The sequence below is a fragment of the Capra hircus genome, chromosome 12, assembly GCF_001704415.2.
Source record: "Capra hircus breed San Clemente chromosome 12, ASM170441v1, whole genome shotgun sequence".
Taxonomy (NCBI): Eukaryota; Metazoa; Chordata; class Mammalia; order Artiodactyla; family Bovidae; genus Capra; species Capra hircus.
This window is the reverse complement of record NC_030819.1, coordinates 51039083-51057488: the sequence shown is the minus strand read 5'-3', so window position 1 is coordinate 51057488 and position 18406 is coordinate 51039083. Positions and strand designations below refer to the sequence as shown.

Here is an 18406-nt window from a genome sequence, read left to right as displayed (position 1 = left end):
GACTGCAGTCTCAGCAGGAGGTAGGAAGGCTGCTGCGGGGAGGGCAGCAGTTGCGGGGCAGAGGCCAGGTGCAGTGGGGCGACTGGTCTTGGGGACAGTGGGACCAGGCTAGCTGAGGCTGTCAAAAAAGCAGGCAAATCAGCAGTTGCCAAATACCCTGTTCCTTCTCTCCAGACGTGTCAGAGGACACTCTTCCTGGTGGGTGCATTTGCCAGAGAAGCAGGTTGGTTCTTGAAGTCTTGTTTAGAGCCTTCATGCTTTTAACAAGTATTGAAGGCCCCACTGGGCAGGCTGCTGGCTGGGCTGTCTGAGTGGGCAGGTGAGGAGTGGCTGCTCTCCTCTGGGCATCTGTGAGGCAGGCGCTCACCCCTGTGGCTGCTGGGTGCATCAGGTCTGCACTGATGACACAGGGCTTGGTCCGGCAGGTAGAGGGACAGTCCAGAAGACCCTGCAGTCACAGCCCACCCTCCCAGGAAGAATGGAGGAGGATAAAGAGTGAGGAAAACACAGACACAAAACGAGAAGTCAGAAGCCACGGCTCTGGACTGCCTGGTGTTTGCACTGCACAAACATCATCTTTGCTGAGTCTTCCTCTTGCCCAGCTTATTAGAGGCTTTAAAAGGATCAGATTATTTTGGAACATTTGGCAAAGTTGCCATCAATAATGGCCCAGAATATTCAGATTAGAGGATCCAAATGCCATTGCGTATCTTGTTGGAGGATGCCCTCAGGGTTCAAAATGAGATGACAGCTGGGTAGGGATGGTAGGACACCTCTGCGCAGGCCCAGGGCTGCCCACAGGTCAGAGGACAAACATCACAAACAGGGACAGGAGCGGCTTCAGGACATTTATAAATCAAGCCCCACTTTTGCCAATTTCCTGTTGTCTTAAAACATTCAGAACAAAGCAGAGCTCTACTGACAACCCCCCATATCATCTTTGGGGGCTAGTGATGGACTCCCAGGGCGTCCATCAGGAACCACCTCTACCAGCCTCTGTTCTGTCAGAACCCAGGCAGGTGTCACTGTCAGTTCCTGGTCACAGGGCTCGCGCCCCTGAGACTGGGGCAGGAACTGAGTCCTAGTTGCTATTCTCAGACAAGCCAGCCCTGTCCTTGGGACGGGAGGTCCCCTCCAGGCCCCACTCCCAAGAACTCACAGCAGAAGCCCAGCTGGGCAGTCCTCTGTCCACTGCCAACAGCTTTGGCTCTGATTCTTCTCCATGCGCAGAGGACATCTTGAAATGTCAGTCCTGTGCTATCATTTGAAGAACCTGATCAGGCCTGCTTGAGAGGAACTTGGTCCCAGGCTGAGGCTCCCCTGTGCCCCGCCTGGACCCCTGCCCTCTGCTCTGCCAGAGCTCCAGGCTCTGAACCCTGACAAACTGCAGCACCCCTCTGCCACCTCTCCATGGCATCTTCCCAGTCTTACCCCTGACGCATTTACAATTTCCGTTTTCCAGGTGAGGAAGCCGCTACCCTCTGGTGGCCTTTCCACACCATGACATCATGCGCTAGGATGGCACAGTAGCCCCTTAGGTGGTCCCCAGCAGCAGGGGGCTTGGGTAAAGCCTTTGGAAATCTGATGCAACTCATGCCTTTAGGTTGCTGGGTTGTCAGGGGAATTCCAGAGACCTCTCTGGAAAAGAGGTCTTCATCCCAGTCTCAAAAATTTTAATGGGGTGGATGCCTTATAACATTCAACTTTATAAGGAAGATGGAATATTGTACTTGGTTAAACTGGTTTAGAAGTAAATTTCAAGATGATATGTTGTGAGAACAGGAGGGATAAAGCACTGCTGTTTACAGTTACTTTGACAGACATAAGAACTGTGCTATGTTAATCAAGTATTTAAGAACTCCAAATAGTAACATTTCACACATATGTGCAGAAATATACTTTCTATACAAAAAAAAATATTTTAAAGACATAGTTCCCTTTTGGTCTTATGTTTTTATTTCTGGAGAAATATATTAAGCTCTATAAATTTGATATCATAATACATTCAGTTCTATACTGCTGCCTTCAAAGTTTTCAGAACTTTGGGTCATAAGATCCCTTAACACTTTCTAGATCAGGTGTCCTTTGTTGATATAGAATTATTTTTATTAAGTGTGGCCATTTAATTTGGGTTTAGAAACACCTTTTAAAAAAGAGATTTGTTCTTGAGTCTCTCAAGTAAAATAGAATAATCTCTCACTCTGTTGCATAATTTATCTATATTCCTTGTAAAAGGCGTCATTGTAGTTTTGACTTGGATAAAATTTCTCTTTTAAACAAATATTTATTTGGCTGCATTGGGTCTTAGCTGCAGCACGTGGGATGCAGGCTCTCCGTAGTGGCATGCGGGCTCAGTAGTTGCAGCTTGCTGGGTTAAGGGCTTAATTGCTCTGAGGCACATGGGATCTTTGTTCCCCAGGGATGGAACCTGAGTCCCCTGAAGTGGAAGGTGGGTTCTTAACCATGGGACCATCAGGGAATTCCCTGAAACTGTTTTCTTAATTTCCTTTCCTGATGGCTCATTCTTAGTATATAAAAATGCAACTGACATTTTAAAATTGATTTTATATTTTGTAACGTTGCCAAATTCTTTGATTAGTTCTAACAGACTTTTGTGGAATCTTTAGGATTTTCTCTATATAAGATCATGTCATCTGTGTAGAGATAATAATTCGTCCTTTCTGATTTGGATGCCTTTTATTTATCTTGCCTAATTGCTTTGGCTAGGACATCCATTAGTATGTTGAATAGAAGTAGTAAGAGGGAACATATAGTTGGATCCTATGTTTTTAATCCATTTAGCTCATCTGTGTCTTGACTGGGGAGTTGAATCAATTCAAAGTAGTTTACTGATAAGGACTATTGTTGTTCAGTCACTCAGTCATGTCCGACTCTTTGTGACCCCATGGACTGCAGCATGCCAGGCCACCCTGTCCCTCACTATCTCCTGGAGTTTGCCCAAGTTCATGTCCATTGAATTGGTGATGCCATCCATCCATGGCTATAGGACTATAGCTATCTGAAAATAGTTTTGACCAAGATCCTCTGATAGGATCTTAGGGAACTCCTTGGTATTCTGGGGCTTAGTAAGTGTCCCTAGCCTACACTCTGAGAACTGTTGCTCTAAGGTATTTCAATCAGCATGTTTGTGTTGACAAGATGTTTATGGCTTGACACACATACACAAAGACCAAAAAACCACCCCAAATCCCCCAAACTAAACCTGTTTCCAAGGAAACGTATATAATATATTCAAGTGCTGTGATTCATGGGGTCGCAAAGAGTCAGGCACGACTGAGTGACTGAACTGAACTGAATCACTTTTGGAGCCTAGGACACCACAGGTGTTAAAGGCATAGCCTAAGAGTATAGGGGATGTAGTATTTGTGAAATGTTCTTGATTCCAGGAACATTTTGAGCAGATTCTTAAACCGTAAATATTTCTCTTTTGTGTCAAGTGTGAAATTGGAATCTGACAACTTTCTTCTTCTTAAGGATGTGAAGCGTTATGTGGGTAGGCAGGGACACTACTCCTTGCCCCACCAACCACCCCAGGAGAGTGCTACTGTCGATGTTTAATAAAATACCTTTTCTTCTTCGTTCTTAAAGAGCATCTCGATGCAAAGTTCTTGTGTAGCTGCACAAAACAAATGCTCTGGAACACAGGGCACAATCTGAAGCATTATATGCCTCAAACATTTAATGTCATAAAATACTTATTTGTCTACACGTTTGAAGATGTATCTTTGATCTGCAGTAATAACTCTTTGTAGCAGGTAGAGACACTTTGTAATCTTGCAAATCTTACAGATCTTCCTTGGCTTATGATGGAGTTAAGTCCCAATAAACCCATCATAAGTTGAAAACATCATAAGCTGAAAATGCATTTAATACATCTAACCTACCAAACTTCACAGGTTAGCCTCACCTACATTAAAAGTGGTCAGAACAGGTATATTGGCCTCCAGCTGGGCAAAATCATCTAATAGCGAGTCTGTTTTATAATAAAGTGTTGACTGTCGCATTTAATTTAGTGAACACGGTACTGAAAGTGAAAAACAGAGTGTTTCTAAGATATCAGTTGTTCATCTTCCTGATTGTGCACCACTTGAGTATCTGACCGCACATGCTGCCCAGGAAGAGATCAAGATTTGAAGTATAGTTTCTAATGAATATGTATCGCTTCACACCATGGAGCAGTCGTAAAATCATTAAGTCCAGACATTTGTACTTAGTGAAATATTTATTGAATGCCTTCTACATGTGAGGCACTATGTGAACCAATTTCACTCAATTTTTAAAAAGCCATTAACTGCACTCACTTTACCCTTTTGTAACGAAATAAGGGGTACTTTCTTTGTTTCTTAAGCAATAAAAACCTTGTTAATTCACTTCCTCAACTTCATGTTGTAGAGATGCCAAATATAATAACTCGTTTCTCAAAGAAGCTAACAATGCAATTCTGTTGCAGGGACATAGAAAAGGGAAAACCTCGCAACTATGGCTTATTTACAACTGGAAGAAGAAATAAAGGAAATTGTCAACAGAGGAAACTTACACTGAAACGAAACTGACTTTCTGTGTACCTCAAAAAGCAGACCGGCACCAAGAGGTGGAAGCTAGTAGCAGGTATGCAGGTGTCGCTTAGAACAGAGCCTGGTCTCCAACAGTGAGGGCTGGCGCGAGGGCGGACACGGGGCTCTCAGGCCCGCGTGGGAAAGCTGGGCTCCGAGCCCCTTTGCCGGACCTGCCCGCCGGCTCCGCCAGAAGTCGGCCCGCACGGGGGCAGGCGAGCGCGGAGCACGCGTTCTCGCAGGGCGGAAGCCGCCCTGCCCAGGAGCGACGCGTCCACAGAGGACACGGCAGAGCTGGAGGCGCCCCCGGGACCGGCGGCGAGCGAGCGAGCAAGCAGGCGGGCCAGCCCCGAGGGAGCGCCCACAGCCCTGGCCCGCAGGCCCGCAGCCCTGACCTCGCGACCCCGCGTCGACGTCGGCGGCCGCGACGGCTCGGGCGGGAGCGCGCGAGCCCGAGGAATCTCGCGATTGGCCGGCCGGGCGCCCGCTCCCAAAATGCACCGCATGGCGCGTCATTGAAGAGAGACCATGATGGCGGCGGCGCTGGGGCCCCCAGAAGTGATCGCTCAGCTGGAGAACGCGGCCAAAGTTCTGATGGTGAGTGCCCGCGCCCCCGCGCCCCGCGCCCGCGGTCTCTGGCGGCGCTGCCGTGCTCGGCCTTGGCGCCCGCCGGACTGGCGACCGGCCGGGGCCTCCCGGGAGCCCAGGGCTGGAGCAGGCGGCGGTGGCGTGGCGCAGGACTCTCCTCCGCCTGCGCTCCTGCCTTAGCGCCCCTGGCTGGGCTGTCCGCTCCCTGGCTGTGCGGCGCCCCAGCCGCGCCACCGAGTGGGGCCGAAGGAATGCTTCGTGCGCCCCGACCCTCCGCTCAGGGTCGGGGGGAGGCGGGCGCTAGGTCTGGGCTGTGCGCGCCGCTCGAGAGCGGGTGCCGGCGAAGGGCTGGCATGGCCCGGGTGCCGTCTGCAGCTGTGGTTTCTCTCGTGCCTTTGGGTCCCCGAGCGCTTTCTCCCACCTGCGACCGCGGCTGGGCAGCCTCAATCGGCCGCACAAGGAAGGAACGGCGGGAGGGAGGGAGGGGAATCCTAGGACCAAGGTCATTGGGGCAGAACTTTGTCTGGGACCGAGCTCCGTGCGGGTCGTGCGTTGTGGAGAGTTTGGTGTGCAGTTCTCCTGGACTTTTTCTGCTGCAGTACAATGAACAGAACAATTTAGTCAGTAGGTTATTACCTACTCGAGAAGGTGAGGCCGAGTCAAAGAGTAAGGCATTCCACTCAGAGTAGAAGCAAGGATAAACCATGTTTAGTTACTCAGTAAACTATTTGCTGGCTCAGTTTTCTTTTTGTAAACCACGACTTCCGTGTTTGTAGATTTCTCTGGCAGTTAGAGGCTTGATTCCTTGAATTGACAAATAGCCTTCGTAAGAATTGGATGCAGCAATCTTCGGTACCTTTGTACACCTCCCCCCCCCCCTTTTGGTTCGGTGATTGAGTTACGTGTTCAGGCATCACATTTTAAGACATTTGAACTAATTCTCATATAGTTTGTAGTTCCTTTTCTCAAGTTTTGTTTTCACACCCAACACCGGGTAGCTTATGAAATTTAGCTTATGAAGCTGAGAAGTTTAATTAAAGCAGGATTTACTTGCCGCAATATGAGCGAAGTTAGGTGAATCGTTTTATCACAAAAAATGACTTAGGGAACGTTTTCAGACTCTTGCAACTTAAGTCCAGAAAAAAACTAGCTGTTATTCCCCTTAAATACCATGCTCCTAAAATCTCTGACTTAACAGCGTTTCCTGAGATATCTGGGAATTTTCTATAAGGTAGAGGCCCCGTTTTCATTAGACTTTAGAAGGAGTATGTGACCCCCCCCGCCAAACACTGCTTTAGTTCTCATGGCGATTAATATAGAATAGTTGTCCTTCATAGTTGGTCTCAGTACTGGTTAGTATTTGTGCTTGGTAGGACCTTTGGGAGTAGGGGAGAAGAGTCCGAGTAAATTCTAGAAATTGAGTGCATATCACCGGCCAGACACTGTCTTGATGCTTTACATACTTGCAACCCCTTTACAAGGTTGAGAGAGAGCTTAAGTAGCCAGGTTACATAATTACTTAGTGGCTGAATTAGGTGTACAATTCCCATTTGTGCCTCTAAAGCTGGGTCTCTTTCTGCTCTGCCTCACCACCTCTCCTGTGTGTTGTATTGGATTCTATTTACATACTTGAAATCTTTCCAGAGAAGAGTATTGAAAAAAGTGTTATTAAAATAGAAAATTTCTTTTTGGAAAGTCCACTTACTGTTTGGCAGTGTGGATGCGTAGCAGAGACTGCATGGTTTCCCAGATGGAAGCTGCAGTCATCTTAAGAGTGACAACTGACATTTTACCCAGTGCTTACTGTGTGTGAAGGCACTATGCCAGCCACTTCACATGTATTACCATATTTGATTATCAGTAACTGTGAGGTAGTTACTTTCCTTTTCATTTTATGGACTAAGGGACTGAAATATGTAGATGTTAAGTAATTTACCTTAATTTTCAAAGAAAGTGGTAGAGTGGGAAATCCAATGCAGGTTCATCTGTTACAGTGCGTGGTTTTTAGCCTTTGGGGTAGTGGGAATAGAAAGCAGGTGAACTAATTATTTGGGGTTACCTGGCATGCTGAAGTCCCTGGGGTCACAAAGAGTTGGACATGACTTAACTTACGAGAAACTTAACTGAAGATTGTCAAACCTCTTTCAGTTCAGTTCAGTTGCGTCCGACTCTGCGACCCATGAACTGCAGCACGCCAGCCCTCCCTGTCCAACACCAACCCTTGGAGCCTACCCAAACTTATTTCCGTTGAGTCGGTGATGCATCCAACCATCTCATCCTCTGTCGTCCCCTTCTCCTCCTGCCCTCAATCTTTCCCAGCATCAGGGTCTTTTCAAATGAGTCAGCTCTTCTCATCAGGTGGCCAAAGTATTGGAGTTTCAGCTTCAGCATCCAGTGAACACTCAGGACTGATCTCCTTCAGGATGGACTGGTTAGATCTCCTTGCAGTCCAAGGGACTCTCAAGAGTCTTCTCCAGCACTGCATTTCAAAAGCATCAATTCTTCGGTGCTCAGCTTTCTTTATAGTCCAACTCTCACATCCATACATGACTGTTGGAGAAACCATAGCCTTGACTAGACGGACCTTTGTCGACAAAGTAATGTCTTTGCTTTTTAATATGCTGTCTAGGTTGGTCCTAGCTTTCCTTCCAAGGAGTAAGCGTCTTTTAATTTCATGGCTGCAGTCACCATCTGCAGTGATTTTGGAGCCCCCCAAAATAGTCAGCCACTGTTTCCACGTTTCCCCATCTATTTGCCGTGAAGTGATGGGACTGGATGCCATGATCTTCGTTTTCTGAATTGTGAGGTTTAAGCCAAGTTTTTCACTCTCCTTTATCACTTTCATCAAGAGGCTCTTTAGTTCTTCATTGCTTTCTGCCATAAGAGTGGTGTCATCCGCATATCTGAGGTTATTGATATTTCTCCCGGCAGTCTTGATTCCAGCTTGTGCTTCTTCCAGCCCAGTATTTCTCATGATGTACTCTGCATATAAGTTAAATAAGCAGGGTGACAATATACAGCCTTGATGTACTCCTTTTCCTGATTTGGAACCAGTCTGTTGTTCCATGTCCAGTTCTAACTGTTGCTTCCTGACCTGCATACAGATTTCTCAAGAGGCAGGTCAGGTGGTCTGGTATTCCCATCTCTTTTAAGAATTTTCCATAGTTTATTGTGATTGTCCTTAATCAGTGTGCGCACTGATAATATAAAATAATGGAGAACACATACATTAATTGATACTTTATATTTGTTTTAAAACTGGAGTAGGTTTTAATGAATCTAAATGCAACTTTAATAAGAGGGGTTCATGATTGGTTTTCATGGTTTTTATTGTGGAATTTGGTTAACATTTTAAAAGCATTAGCCAAAATGTAGTGCTGTAGAACAGTTCTTTCCATTTTATTTGATTCTCTATTTTTGGCTGCTCTGGGACTTCGTTGTTGTGTGTGGGCTTGCTCTAGTTGTGTGAACTGGTGGTTTCTCCTGTGGAGCACGGGCCCTAGGGCACGGGCTCAGAAGTTGTGCAGCACGCTCTTAGTTGCTCCGCAGCATGTGGGATCCTCTGGGATCAGGGATTGAACCCCGTGTCTTCTGCATTGCCAGGCAGATTCTCAACCTCTGGACCACCAGGGAAGTCCACCATTTTATTTGATTCTTAAATCAGCCCTGTGAAGTGGATGGGAGAAGAGTTATTCTTAAACTTTGTAAATGAGAAAATCCGAGGTTCAAAGATGTTAACTCTGTGCCCGTGGTCACACAGATGGTTTGGCTCTGAAATTCGATCTCTGGCCACTCATTCTACACAGTGTCTTCAGTACACATGTGCTAGGCATGATGTTGTACATGCTGGGGAAACAGGAGAAAAGAGACCTTAAAAAAATATATATTTATTTGGCTTTGCCAAGTCTTAGTTGTAGACTGTGGGATCTAGTTCTCCCACCAGGATTGAACCCTCAGCCTGTGCAGTGGAAATGCTGTCTTAACCACTAAACTGCCAGGGAAGTCCCAAATTCAAGTTTTGCTTTTTGGAACTTTCTGTAATTTTGTCCTCTAAATATTTTTGATCTGTAGTTGGTTGAATCTGTGGATACAGAGGACTGAAAATAGTTATTTACAAGTGTAAGTTGCAGTACATTTAGAGCTGATGATTCTTGCAGAATGTTTTTTCTTAAAAGTTTTAAGTCTTGACAGAGTTCCTGTCATTAGGTTCAGTCTGAAGCATTTCGTATCTGTCAGGTACCTTAGGGACAGGCTCTGGGGTGGACCAGCAGGCTGGTGGAGCCCTTCTGCTGCTGCCACTTGGACCCAGCTCCCACTCCAGCCCCCTTGGCCGGGTGCCCCGGGCCTCCTAGAGGCATGTTCATGAGTGCCTGTCCTCACTGCTCCTGTGCATGCTCATTGTCCTGTTGGGGTTTGCTTACAAAATACAGGTTCAAGGATAAAATGGTTAAGAATTTCAGGATGGCCACCACAGAGTGTCACATTAAGGTCGAGGCCCTTTGGAGAGAGCTGGTCACACACTCAGGAAGCTCTCCTGGGGCTCTATAGACCGGCACCTGTCCATCACATTGGATCAGCTCCCTCCTCCCTGAGCCTCCCAAGCAGGTATGCCCCTGGCTTGGAACAGCCTTCTCCCGCTTGTACCGGGTGGATGTTTGGCTTTTCAGATCTCAGTGTAATTGTTTACTTTGGCAGAAACAAGCCTGAGCACTCTGGACTAGATTAAACGCTCATCTCACATCACCGTTTGCTTTAGTAACATTGATGACACCTCCAGTTTTATGCTACTTGTCGATTATGTGATTGACTCCTCTGCTGGATTGTGAGCTCCTGGGAAACACAGATTCTGTTTGTTTTTGTTTATCATTGACTGACTTGTGTCTGAAGCATCTAGCACATTGCCTAACACAGAGTGGACGTTTGATTGTAATTTGTGGATGGAAATATGTTGTAGGGGAGGGTTCCAAACAGGGTACTTGGGTTTGAAGTTTGACTACATTTTCTCTTTGTAAGATTCTGGATAAGTTTCTATCTTTCCAGCTTCCGAGGACCCGTCTCCCGTCGCTTTTCTCTGAATCTGCACAGCAGCTCTCTCCATCTTTTCATCTCTCATCCCATCCTTGGTTCTGTCTGAGAGCATTTTGTTCCTGCTCCCTCTGCCTGAAGGACTTTTCCTCACTCTCACCTGATCCTTCAGGTCTCAGGAATGCCCTCCTTAGCTTCCCAGAAAGGTGAGACTCACCTGTCCTGAACTTAGATACATCTGCACCACTTGGGTTACATTTGTTTGTGTGATTAATGAATGAATTTTGGTCTCATTGGCTGGATGCTAATATGTATTAGCTTAGGAACCTAATTTGCACTTAATATTTGGTCGGTAATATTTGCTGAAGGAAGGGAATGAGTAAATGGGGAGGGGAGATGGACCCAGGGGGATAGGCAGGGTGGGTGATCTAAGGTCGCCCTGCAGTAATCCATGTCAGTTTTGTGGTTTCTCTGGGTGACAGCAGTGTGAAGATCGTCCTGAGAGAAGTAAGAGGTTAAGTCCGAAGACCAGTTAGGAGGCTTTTGACGTTGTTCTGCAAAGAGAGGATGAGACTCTGCACAAAGCTAGGGTGGAAGAGGGATATGTTAATATTCTTCCAAAAAATTTTTAATGCCAAGATGATTCTTTCGGTAAAAGAGAGTGCATGTGTATTTGAGGGAGGCTGGGGAGCTTGAACAGCTTGTATAAGCTAAGAATTTCTGAGTTTTTATCTTAGTAGAAATTTTATTTTGGTCCATAATATAAGCATATAAAAGTATAAAATATATTTATTTTATGAAATTCAGAAATTCCAAATATAAAATTCCTTGACCCCATTTCTGCTGGTCTGTCTATATTTTGTGACTTTGTGGCAGGGATTAGAGAGCTAATTGGAAAGCAATAGTAGTATGATGGTGACATAGATAAGATGTTAGAAAATCAACCCATTGCTGGACCAGGCAGCATAAGTACTGACTCTTAGGAATTGAGCAGCAGGAAAACATAGCGGTTCTGGAGCCAAGCTGTTTGGATTCTTCTTGGCTCCACCCATGACCAGACGTGTGACACTTGGCAAGTCACTTAACCTCTGTGTCTGTTTCCTCATCTCCAAAATAGCAAAATATATTATTTCCAGGAAGTTACTATATAGATTAAGTGGTTTTATTTACTTGAAAAGAAACATGTTTAATACAGTGCCTGGTACATAGTAAGTGTTCTAGAAGTGATAGCTGTTATTTTGTACATTAATCTGTCAAATAACATTGCATGGAATCATGTAACTCTAGGTAATCTCATAGGAAGCACTTAGTAAATATTTGCTGAATTAATTAAATTTCTTCAAGTGTCTTCTGTTCAAGTGGCCTCTATATCTGCACTCTCCAGTGAGGTAGCCAGTAACCACAGGTGGTTGTTGAGCCCTTGAAAGATGGCTGGTGCAAAGGAGGAACTGAGTTTTTTACTTTAAAACAGTTGTGTGGGGGCAGTGGCTACTATTTTGGGCAGCTCGGGTGTAAAGTGTGACTGTATCTCTTTGGTTTCATCATCTGGTCTGTAAATACTGATTCCTTTGTGACTCCTGCCAGGCTCCTCTGTCCATGGGATTTCCCAAGCAAGAGTACTGGAGTGGGCTGCCATTTCCTTCTCCAGGGGATCTTCCCGACCCAGGAATTGAACCCTTGTCTCCTGTATTGGCAGGTGGATTCTTTACCACTGAGCCGCCTGGGAAGCCATCTTTAATTTGTTTTAGATTATTATTCTGATTCTTTTTCTTGCTGTAGAATCATGAACTGTATCAAGCAGATTTTCTTACACAGACATCATAAGAGAGAAGACACTGTCACATATCCTTTTAGCAAATCATGTTGGTTCAGGTTCTTGTGACAGAATATTGGGTAATGAAGTAGTTCTGTGTAATGGATGAGAATTCTGAATTGCCTCTTCGTCCTTGGAGCTGTGTCGTTCGCTTGTTGATTCTTGAGTCTGAGAAAATCCACCTGGGGCAGGGTTTCTCAGCCCTGTCACTCTTGGTGTTTCGGGCTGGGCTGTGCACTGTAGGACCTTTAGCAGCATCCTTGCCTTTTCTACACTCGTTGCCAGCAGCGCCCCCTCCCAGTTGTGGCAACCAGAAGTGTCTCCGGACATTGCTAGCTGCCCCCTGGGGCACACAGAGGCCTCAGCTGAGAACTGATTTCGAGTATCACCATCACAAGACAAGGGCTGAGATTACACTTAGATGATCAGTTTTATCATCATTAGTGGAGTTGTCCCTTAGAACTTTGTGCTGTGATAAGAATGTTCTGTGTGGTCCAGTGTGGTAGCCGCCAGCAACGTGGGGTGTTAAGTTAAGCACTTGAAATGTGGCTAGTGCAGCCAAGGAACTGAATTTTCTGTTTCATCTATTTTTAAAATTGTTTTTAACTGGAGGATAATTGTTTTAAAATATTGTGTTGGTTTCTGCCCTACATCAACATGGATCAGAGGTACATGTATGTCCCCTTCCCTTTGAAGTTTCATTTCATTTCAACAAATGTGGCCAGTCACTGCTGTTTTAGACAGTGTGGGTTTAGTATGTTGCTGTATGTCTTTTTGCATTCATCTTCTGATTTACATTTCAGTTGTGAAATGCCTTTCCTTATCAATTTTTTTCTCTTTGTCATTATGGTTAAAAAATGAAAAATTGTTAATTCTCAACACTGTTCAATGAAACTTAAAAAAAAAAGCTACAAAGATGGTGTTCCCAGGTTTCATTTTTACCTTCTAGGAAGATCATATTATACTCTGAGCAATGTAGTAAAAAAAAAAATTGAGGATAATGTAATGGTACTGATTTATTTTTATTTTACTATTGTATTACTTTTCTAGGAGGCGTTAAAATCACTTCTTTTTTAAAATTTTTGTTATTATTTTAGTTTTTTCTTAGCATAATTTGAAATAATTGATGAGTTGTGATGAAATAATCCTTAGAATGATGCAGTAAGAAAATTTTTCAAGATATAGAAAAACTATGATCACCAAGATCATTTTCTGTATCTTAGAAGAAAGTCCAGTGGATCCATAAGTGACTTCAAATTACAGTGAGTTTTATTTTATTTTTTAAAAATAGAATTTGCCTTTATTCTTTGGAAGACCTCTAAGTAAAAATCATGAAATATTAAGCCTTGCAAATAGTTAAAACTGGTTTAAAAAGAAATCTCCAAAATTGAGTCCAGTGGACCTTGATGGTTTACTAACAGTTTACTGACAATTCAAGGGAGTAGCCTTTTTGTTTCAACATTAGTTCATGTTTGCTGTAGTTTTTTTTTTTTTTTTTTAAGATCTTTCTATCAGGTTAAGGAAATCTCCATTCATTCCTACTTTGCTAAAAATTTAGTCATTGATCTTAATTTGTTAAACATGTTTCTGCATTTTCTTTAAAAAACGATAATGTCGTTTTTCTCCCGCAATGTGTCCAGGGCAGAGAGGACTGTGGCTGTAGGGGCAAGCAGCCCTGTGGGAGCTGTGGCCTTGGTGCGGAAAGGAGGCCCTGGGGCCAGGAAGAGGTGAGGAGGCTGGAGGGCCTGGTGTCTGCGGGCCAGCTCCTGGGGCTCCCAGGCGGGCAGAGAACTGACCTTCATTTTGTCCTCTAAGACTCTTAATGTTTGTGTCTTCCTTCATTCTAAATAATTTTTCATATCTGTGTTCAGTTTTCTTCTCAATGTATCTAGTCTATCTTTTAATTTGCCCCATTGAGTTTTTAAAATATTTTGTTTGTGGTGTATTAACTTACAGTAAAATTCACAAATTTTGGATGTTCATTTTGAGGAGTTCAGACAGTTGTGTATATACCCTTGTAACTACCATCCAAACAAGGTCTATGTCTATGAATATTCAAGTTTTTCTTACTGCTCCTCAAAATTCTGTTGTCTTGTGCATGTTCATGCTAAGTAGCTTCAGTTGTGTCTGACTTGGCGACCCCATGGACTGTAGCCCGCCAGGCTCCTCTGTCCATGGGATTCTCCAGGCGAGAATACTGGAGTCGGTTGCCATGCCCTTCTCCAGGGGATCTTCCCGACCCAGGGATCAAACCTGTGTCTCAGTCTCCTGCATTGGCAGGTGGGTTCTTTATCATTAGCACCACCTGGGAAGGCTCTGTTGTGTTATCTTCCTTCTTATATATTTTTTAAAAATGTGGTAAAATATAACATAAATTTTTCCATTTTGAGTACTTTCACATTGTTGTGCAACCATCATCAATATGTCCAGAATTTTTTATCTTCCGAAAGTGAAACTGGTTCCTCTAAACAATAACTACACATTCTCCCCATACCCCATCTCCTGGTACCCACTATTCTACTTTCTTTCTCCATGAATTCAACTATTTTAGGTATCTCATATGTGTGGAATCATACAGTATTTGTCTTTTTGTGGCTGTCTTATTTCACTTAGCATAAGATTTTTGAGATTCATCCACGTTATGTGCCAGAATTTCATTCTTTTATCAAACTGAATATATCCCATCCTGTGGATGTATTATTTATCCATTCGTCCGTCAGTGGACACTTGGTTGTTTCTACCTTTTGGCCATTTTGAATAGTGCTGCTATGAACGTTGGTATACAATCTTTTTGAGTCGTGCTTTCAGTTCTTTTGAATGTATACCTAAAGGTGGAATGCTGTCTTGTATAGTGTGTGTAATTTTTTGAGAAACTGCCACTATCTTCCATGGTGGCTATGTATTTTTTCAACCTGGCACCATTTTATATTCCCTCCAGCAGTGGACAAGGGTTCCAGTTTCTTTACATCCTTGCCAACAGGTTATTTTCTGGGGTTTGTTTTTTTTTTTTTGCTTTGTTGTGTTTCATGAAGTGCTGTATCATTGCAATGTTGACATGTTTCCCAGATTAGTGATCTTGAGACTTTATCAAGTGCTTTTTGGCCATTTGTGTATTATCTTCTTTGGAGAAACATGTATTCAGGTTTTTTGCCCCCCCCTCCTTTTTTTTTGGCCATGCTATGTGGCGTGCAAGATCTTTGTTCCCCAAGCAGGGATCAAACCCGTGCCCCCTGCATTAGGAGCAAGGAGTGTTAACCACTGGATGGACAGAGAGGTCCCTTCCTTTGCCCATTTAAAAATTATTTTTTATTTTTAGCTGATGTTGTAAGAGTTCTTTATAGATTCTGGCTATTAATCCCTTATCAGATATGTGACTTGTAATATTCAGTAATTTTCTGAATTTCTCCCATTCTCTGAATTGCCATTATCTCCATTGATAGTATCATTTGATGTACAAAAGTTTTTATTTTTGATAACATCTGCTTCATATGTTTTAAATTTTTATTTCAAACATTTTATATTAAATTTCTGGCATTTCCAGTATCTGTGAGTGTTGCTAGTTTGATGCTTTGATTTGCTGTTCTGCAAACTTAGGGTGGCTTGTGTCTTCATATGTTTAGAATTCTAATATCAGCTCTGGAAGTGTTTGTGGTAAACTCCAAGACACAGGACTACTTAATGTTTCTTGGGTAAAAGTTTCCGGGCCTCATGGGTTCTGTTGAAGTGGAACAAGAAACCTGTCTGTGGACCTGCTTCTGGTTGTCAGCTGTCTGAAGTCATTTTCCCTCCTTCATCCGCCACTGGGGGCCAGACTGGCAAGCTTCTCCCTTTTTTCCTTCCTCCTCCTCCCCATTTTTTAAAAAGTTTACCCTTGTCCGGAGGATGCTAGCTTTCTGTGGAGTGTGTCCTTGTCTCAGGAGGGCCCTGGCTGTCTCTCCTGTGAGCTACACCTTGGGCAGCTATCCAGATGGAGCTTGAGGTCACTCAGGGTTGATATGTGTCTCCAGGGTGGTCCACGGGAACATGCTGTCATGTCATCTTTGGAGCCCTGCTTTTGCTTCCTTTCTCACTTCTGGGGATTCCTTGATTTCTTGTAAGCACAGCAGTATATTACAATTTTAAAGAAATGTTTTATTCACTACTTTAATTTGGTTTTAGCAAAAGAGTTGTTCAAGGTATCTGGTCATCATTACTATCAGGATTGAATGCCCACTCATTTAAAAAAGGACATGTTAAATAAGTGGGAAAGCACATAGAACAATGTAAATTATACCCCTGTACCTGTCTCCTTGGGTAATATGTTAATAGTCATTTTACTTACAGTCTTTAAAATAAAATCACAGATGTGATTCAGGTCCCTTTGGGTTTCCTTTAGATACCATTCTTCAGACCCTGCTTCTTCATCTATAATGATAACCACGATTTTAAAGTTGTTTCCTTTCCGTGTTTGTACACTTTGCTTACAAAGGTAAATAATATAGTATATTGAGTTAAATTTTTTTTTACATAAATGATATATTGTATATGTCTCATCATTTGCTTCTTCAGAATAACTTTCAGAGTTTATCTCCTTGGTAAACATAGCTCTTACAAACCATTCTATGGTGGTACTGCATGTATTCCCCATTGGTGGGGGTGTCATTGTTGTTAACAGTCCTATAGGAATGTCTGGGTGTAGGGCAGAGGTTCTCTAGGAATAAATGCCCAGAAGTGGACAGGTGCACACCTTGCTGTTCAAGACCATGAACTTACTCTAGAGATTTGTGAATTTCAAGTGAATGGCCCATTTTAGATTGTCAGCAGTTTATAACTGTCTACAGTACCCTGAGCTCCCCAGGCTCTTGTTTTTGTACTGGACTTCTGTCAAGTATTCAGAGACAGCTCATTGTTTCAGCGTGCATTTCTGAAGTTCCCAGTGAGATCGAGTACGTCCCCTTGTTTATTAAGCAGTTTTCCTTCTACTCTGTGAGTTGTCTGTCCATTGGCTATTTTTCTGCTGAGATTGGATTTGGCTGTATGTAATAGGAAGTGCCAATGACAGTGCGTTAGCTCTGGGACTGAAGAGGATGAGCTGCTGGTCATGCTCCATGTTGTCCTTTCTTTTGTGGGGTTTTTATGATTAATCCTTTGTTAATTACATGCAGTGCAGTTATTGTCTTCTAATCATCTTTTATTTATGGTTAATGTTTAGGAAGTTATTTTAATATAATTGAATTGACTTAAAAAATTGTGCCTTTTATTTATTGTTTAAAAAGTCTTGCCCTACCCTGCTATTTTCCTGTGTCTTGTTAAAAGTTTTTTTAAAGTTTTGGTTTTCATTTTCACCTAGAATTTATTACTATGTGTTTAAATGGGTAGAGAGCTAATCTAACGTTTTTGCTTATAAATAGCCAACGTTCTAGTGCCTTTTATTGTAAAGTTTAGTCTTCACTAATTTGTTGCATCTCATGAGTTTCTGGGAATTATCTCTGTTCCATGGTTTGTTTTTTCCTGCTCTTTTACTGTGTTTTAAATTATTATTATGCCTTAAGTGTTGGAGGTGGAAAGTGTCAGACTTTATTTTTGGGGGCTCCAGAATCACTGCAGATGGTGATTACAGCCATGAAATTAAAAGACTCTTACTCCTTGGAAGGAAAGTTATGACCAACCTAGACAGCATATTAAAAAGCAGAGACATTACTTTGCCAACAAAGGTCCGTCTAGTCAAGGCTATGGTTTTTCCAGTGGTCATGTATGGATGTGAGAATTGGACTGTGAAGAAAGCTGAGCGCGGAAGAATTGATGCTTTTGAACTGTGGTGTTGGAGAAGACTCTTGAGAATCCCTTGGACTGCAAGGAGATCCAACCAGTCCATTCTAAAGGAGATCAGTCCTGGGTGTTCTTTGGAAGGACTGATGCTGAAGCTGAAACTCTAATACTTTAGCCACCTCATGAGTTGACTCATTGGAAAAGACTGATGCTGGGAGGGATTGGGGGCAGGAGGAGAAGGGGACGACAGAGGATGAGATGGCTGGATGGCATCACTGACTTGATGGACATGAGTCTGCGTGAACTCCGGGAGTTGGTGATGGACAGGGAGGCCTGGTGTGCTGCAGTTCATGGGGTCGCAAATAGTCGGACACGACTGAGCAACTGAACTGAAGTGTTGACACTTAAATTATTATTTTAAGTATTTATATCTGATTGAATAAGACCCCCTTCTTATTATTCTTTTTCTGCATGTTTTTAAATGGCTATTTTTTTGAACCTCAAGTGTGATGTACTTTTTATTTGAGGTGTAGTTGACATTTAACATTATGTTAGTTTTAGGGATTTCCTTGGCAGTCCAGTGGTTAAGACTCTGTGCTTCTAGTGCAGTGGGCGAGGGTTTGATTCCTGGTCAGGAACTAAGATCCTGCATGTCACG

At 43.4% G+C, this 18406-nt stretch overlaps 1 protein-coding gene across 2 annotated transcripts in view; it reads left to right on the top strand.

The window, feature by feature from the left end:
- Positions 5047–18406, top strand: part of XPO4 (exportin 4) — a 91685-nt gene continuing 78325 nt past the window's right edge. The window contains exons 1-2 of one of the 2 annotated variants that reach the window (XM_018056544.1): positions 5066–5171; positions 13641–13727. In XM_018056544.1, the coding sequence (XP_017912033.1) occupies positions 5103–5171; positions 13641–13727 (156 nt within the window). In that variant the 5' untranslated portion in view covers positions 5066–5102. Of the gene's footprint in view, positions 5172–13640; positions 13728–18406 lie in introns of both variants that reach the window. The other variant, XM_018056545.1, reaches the window with a different exon arrangement.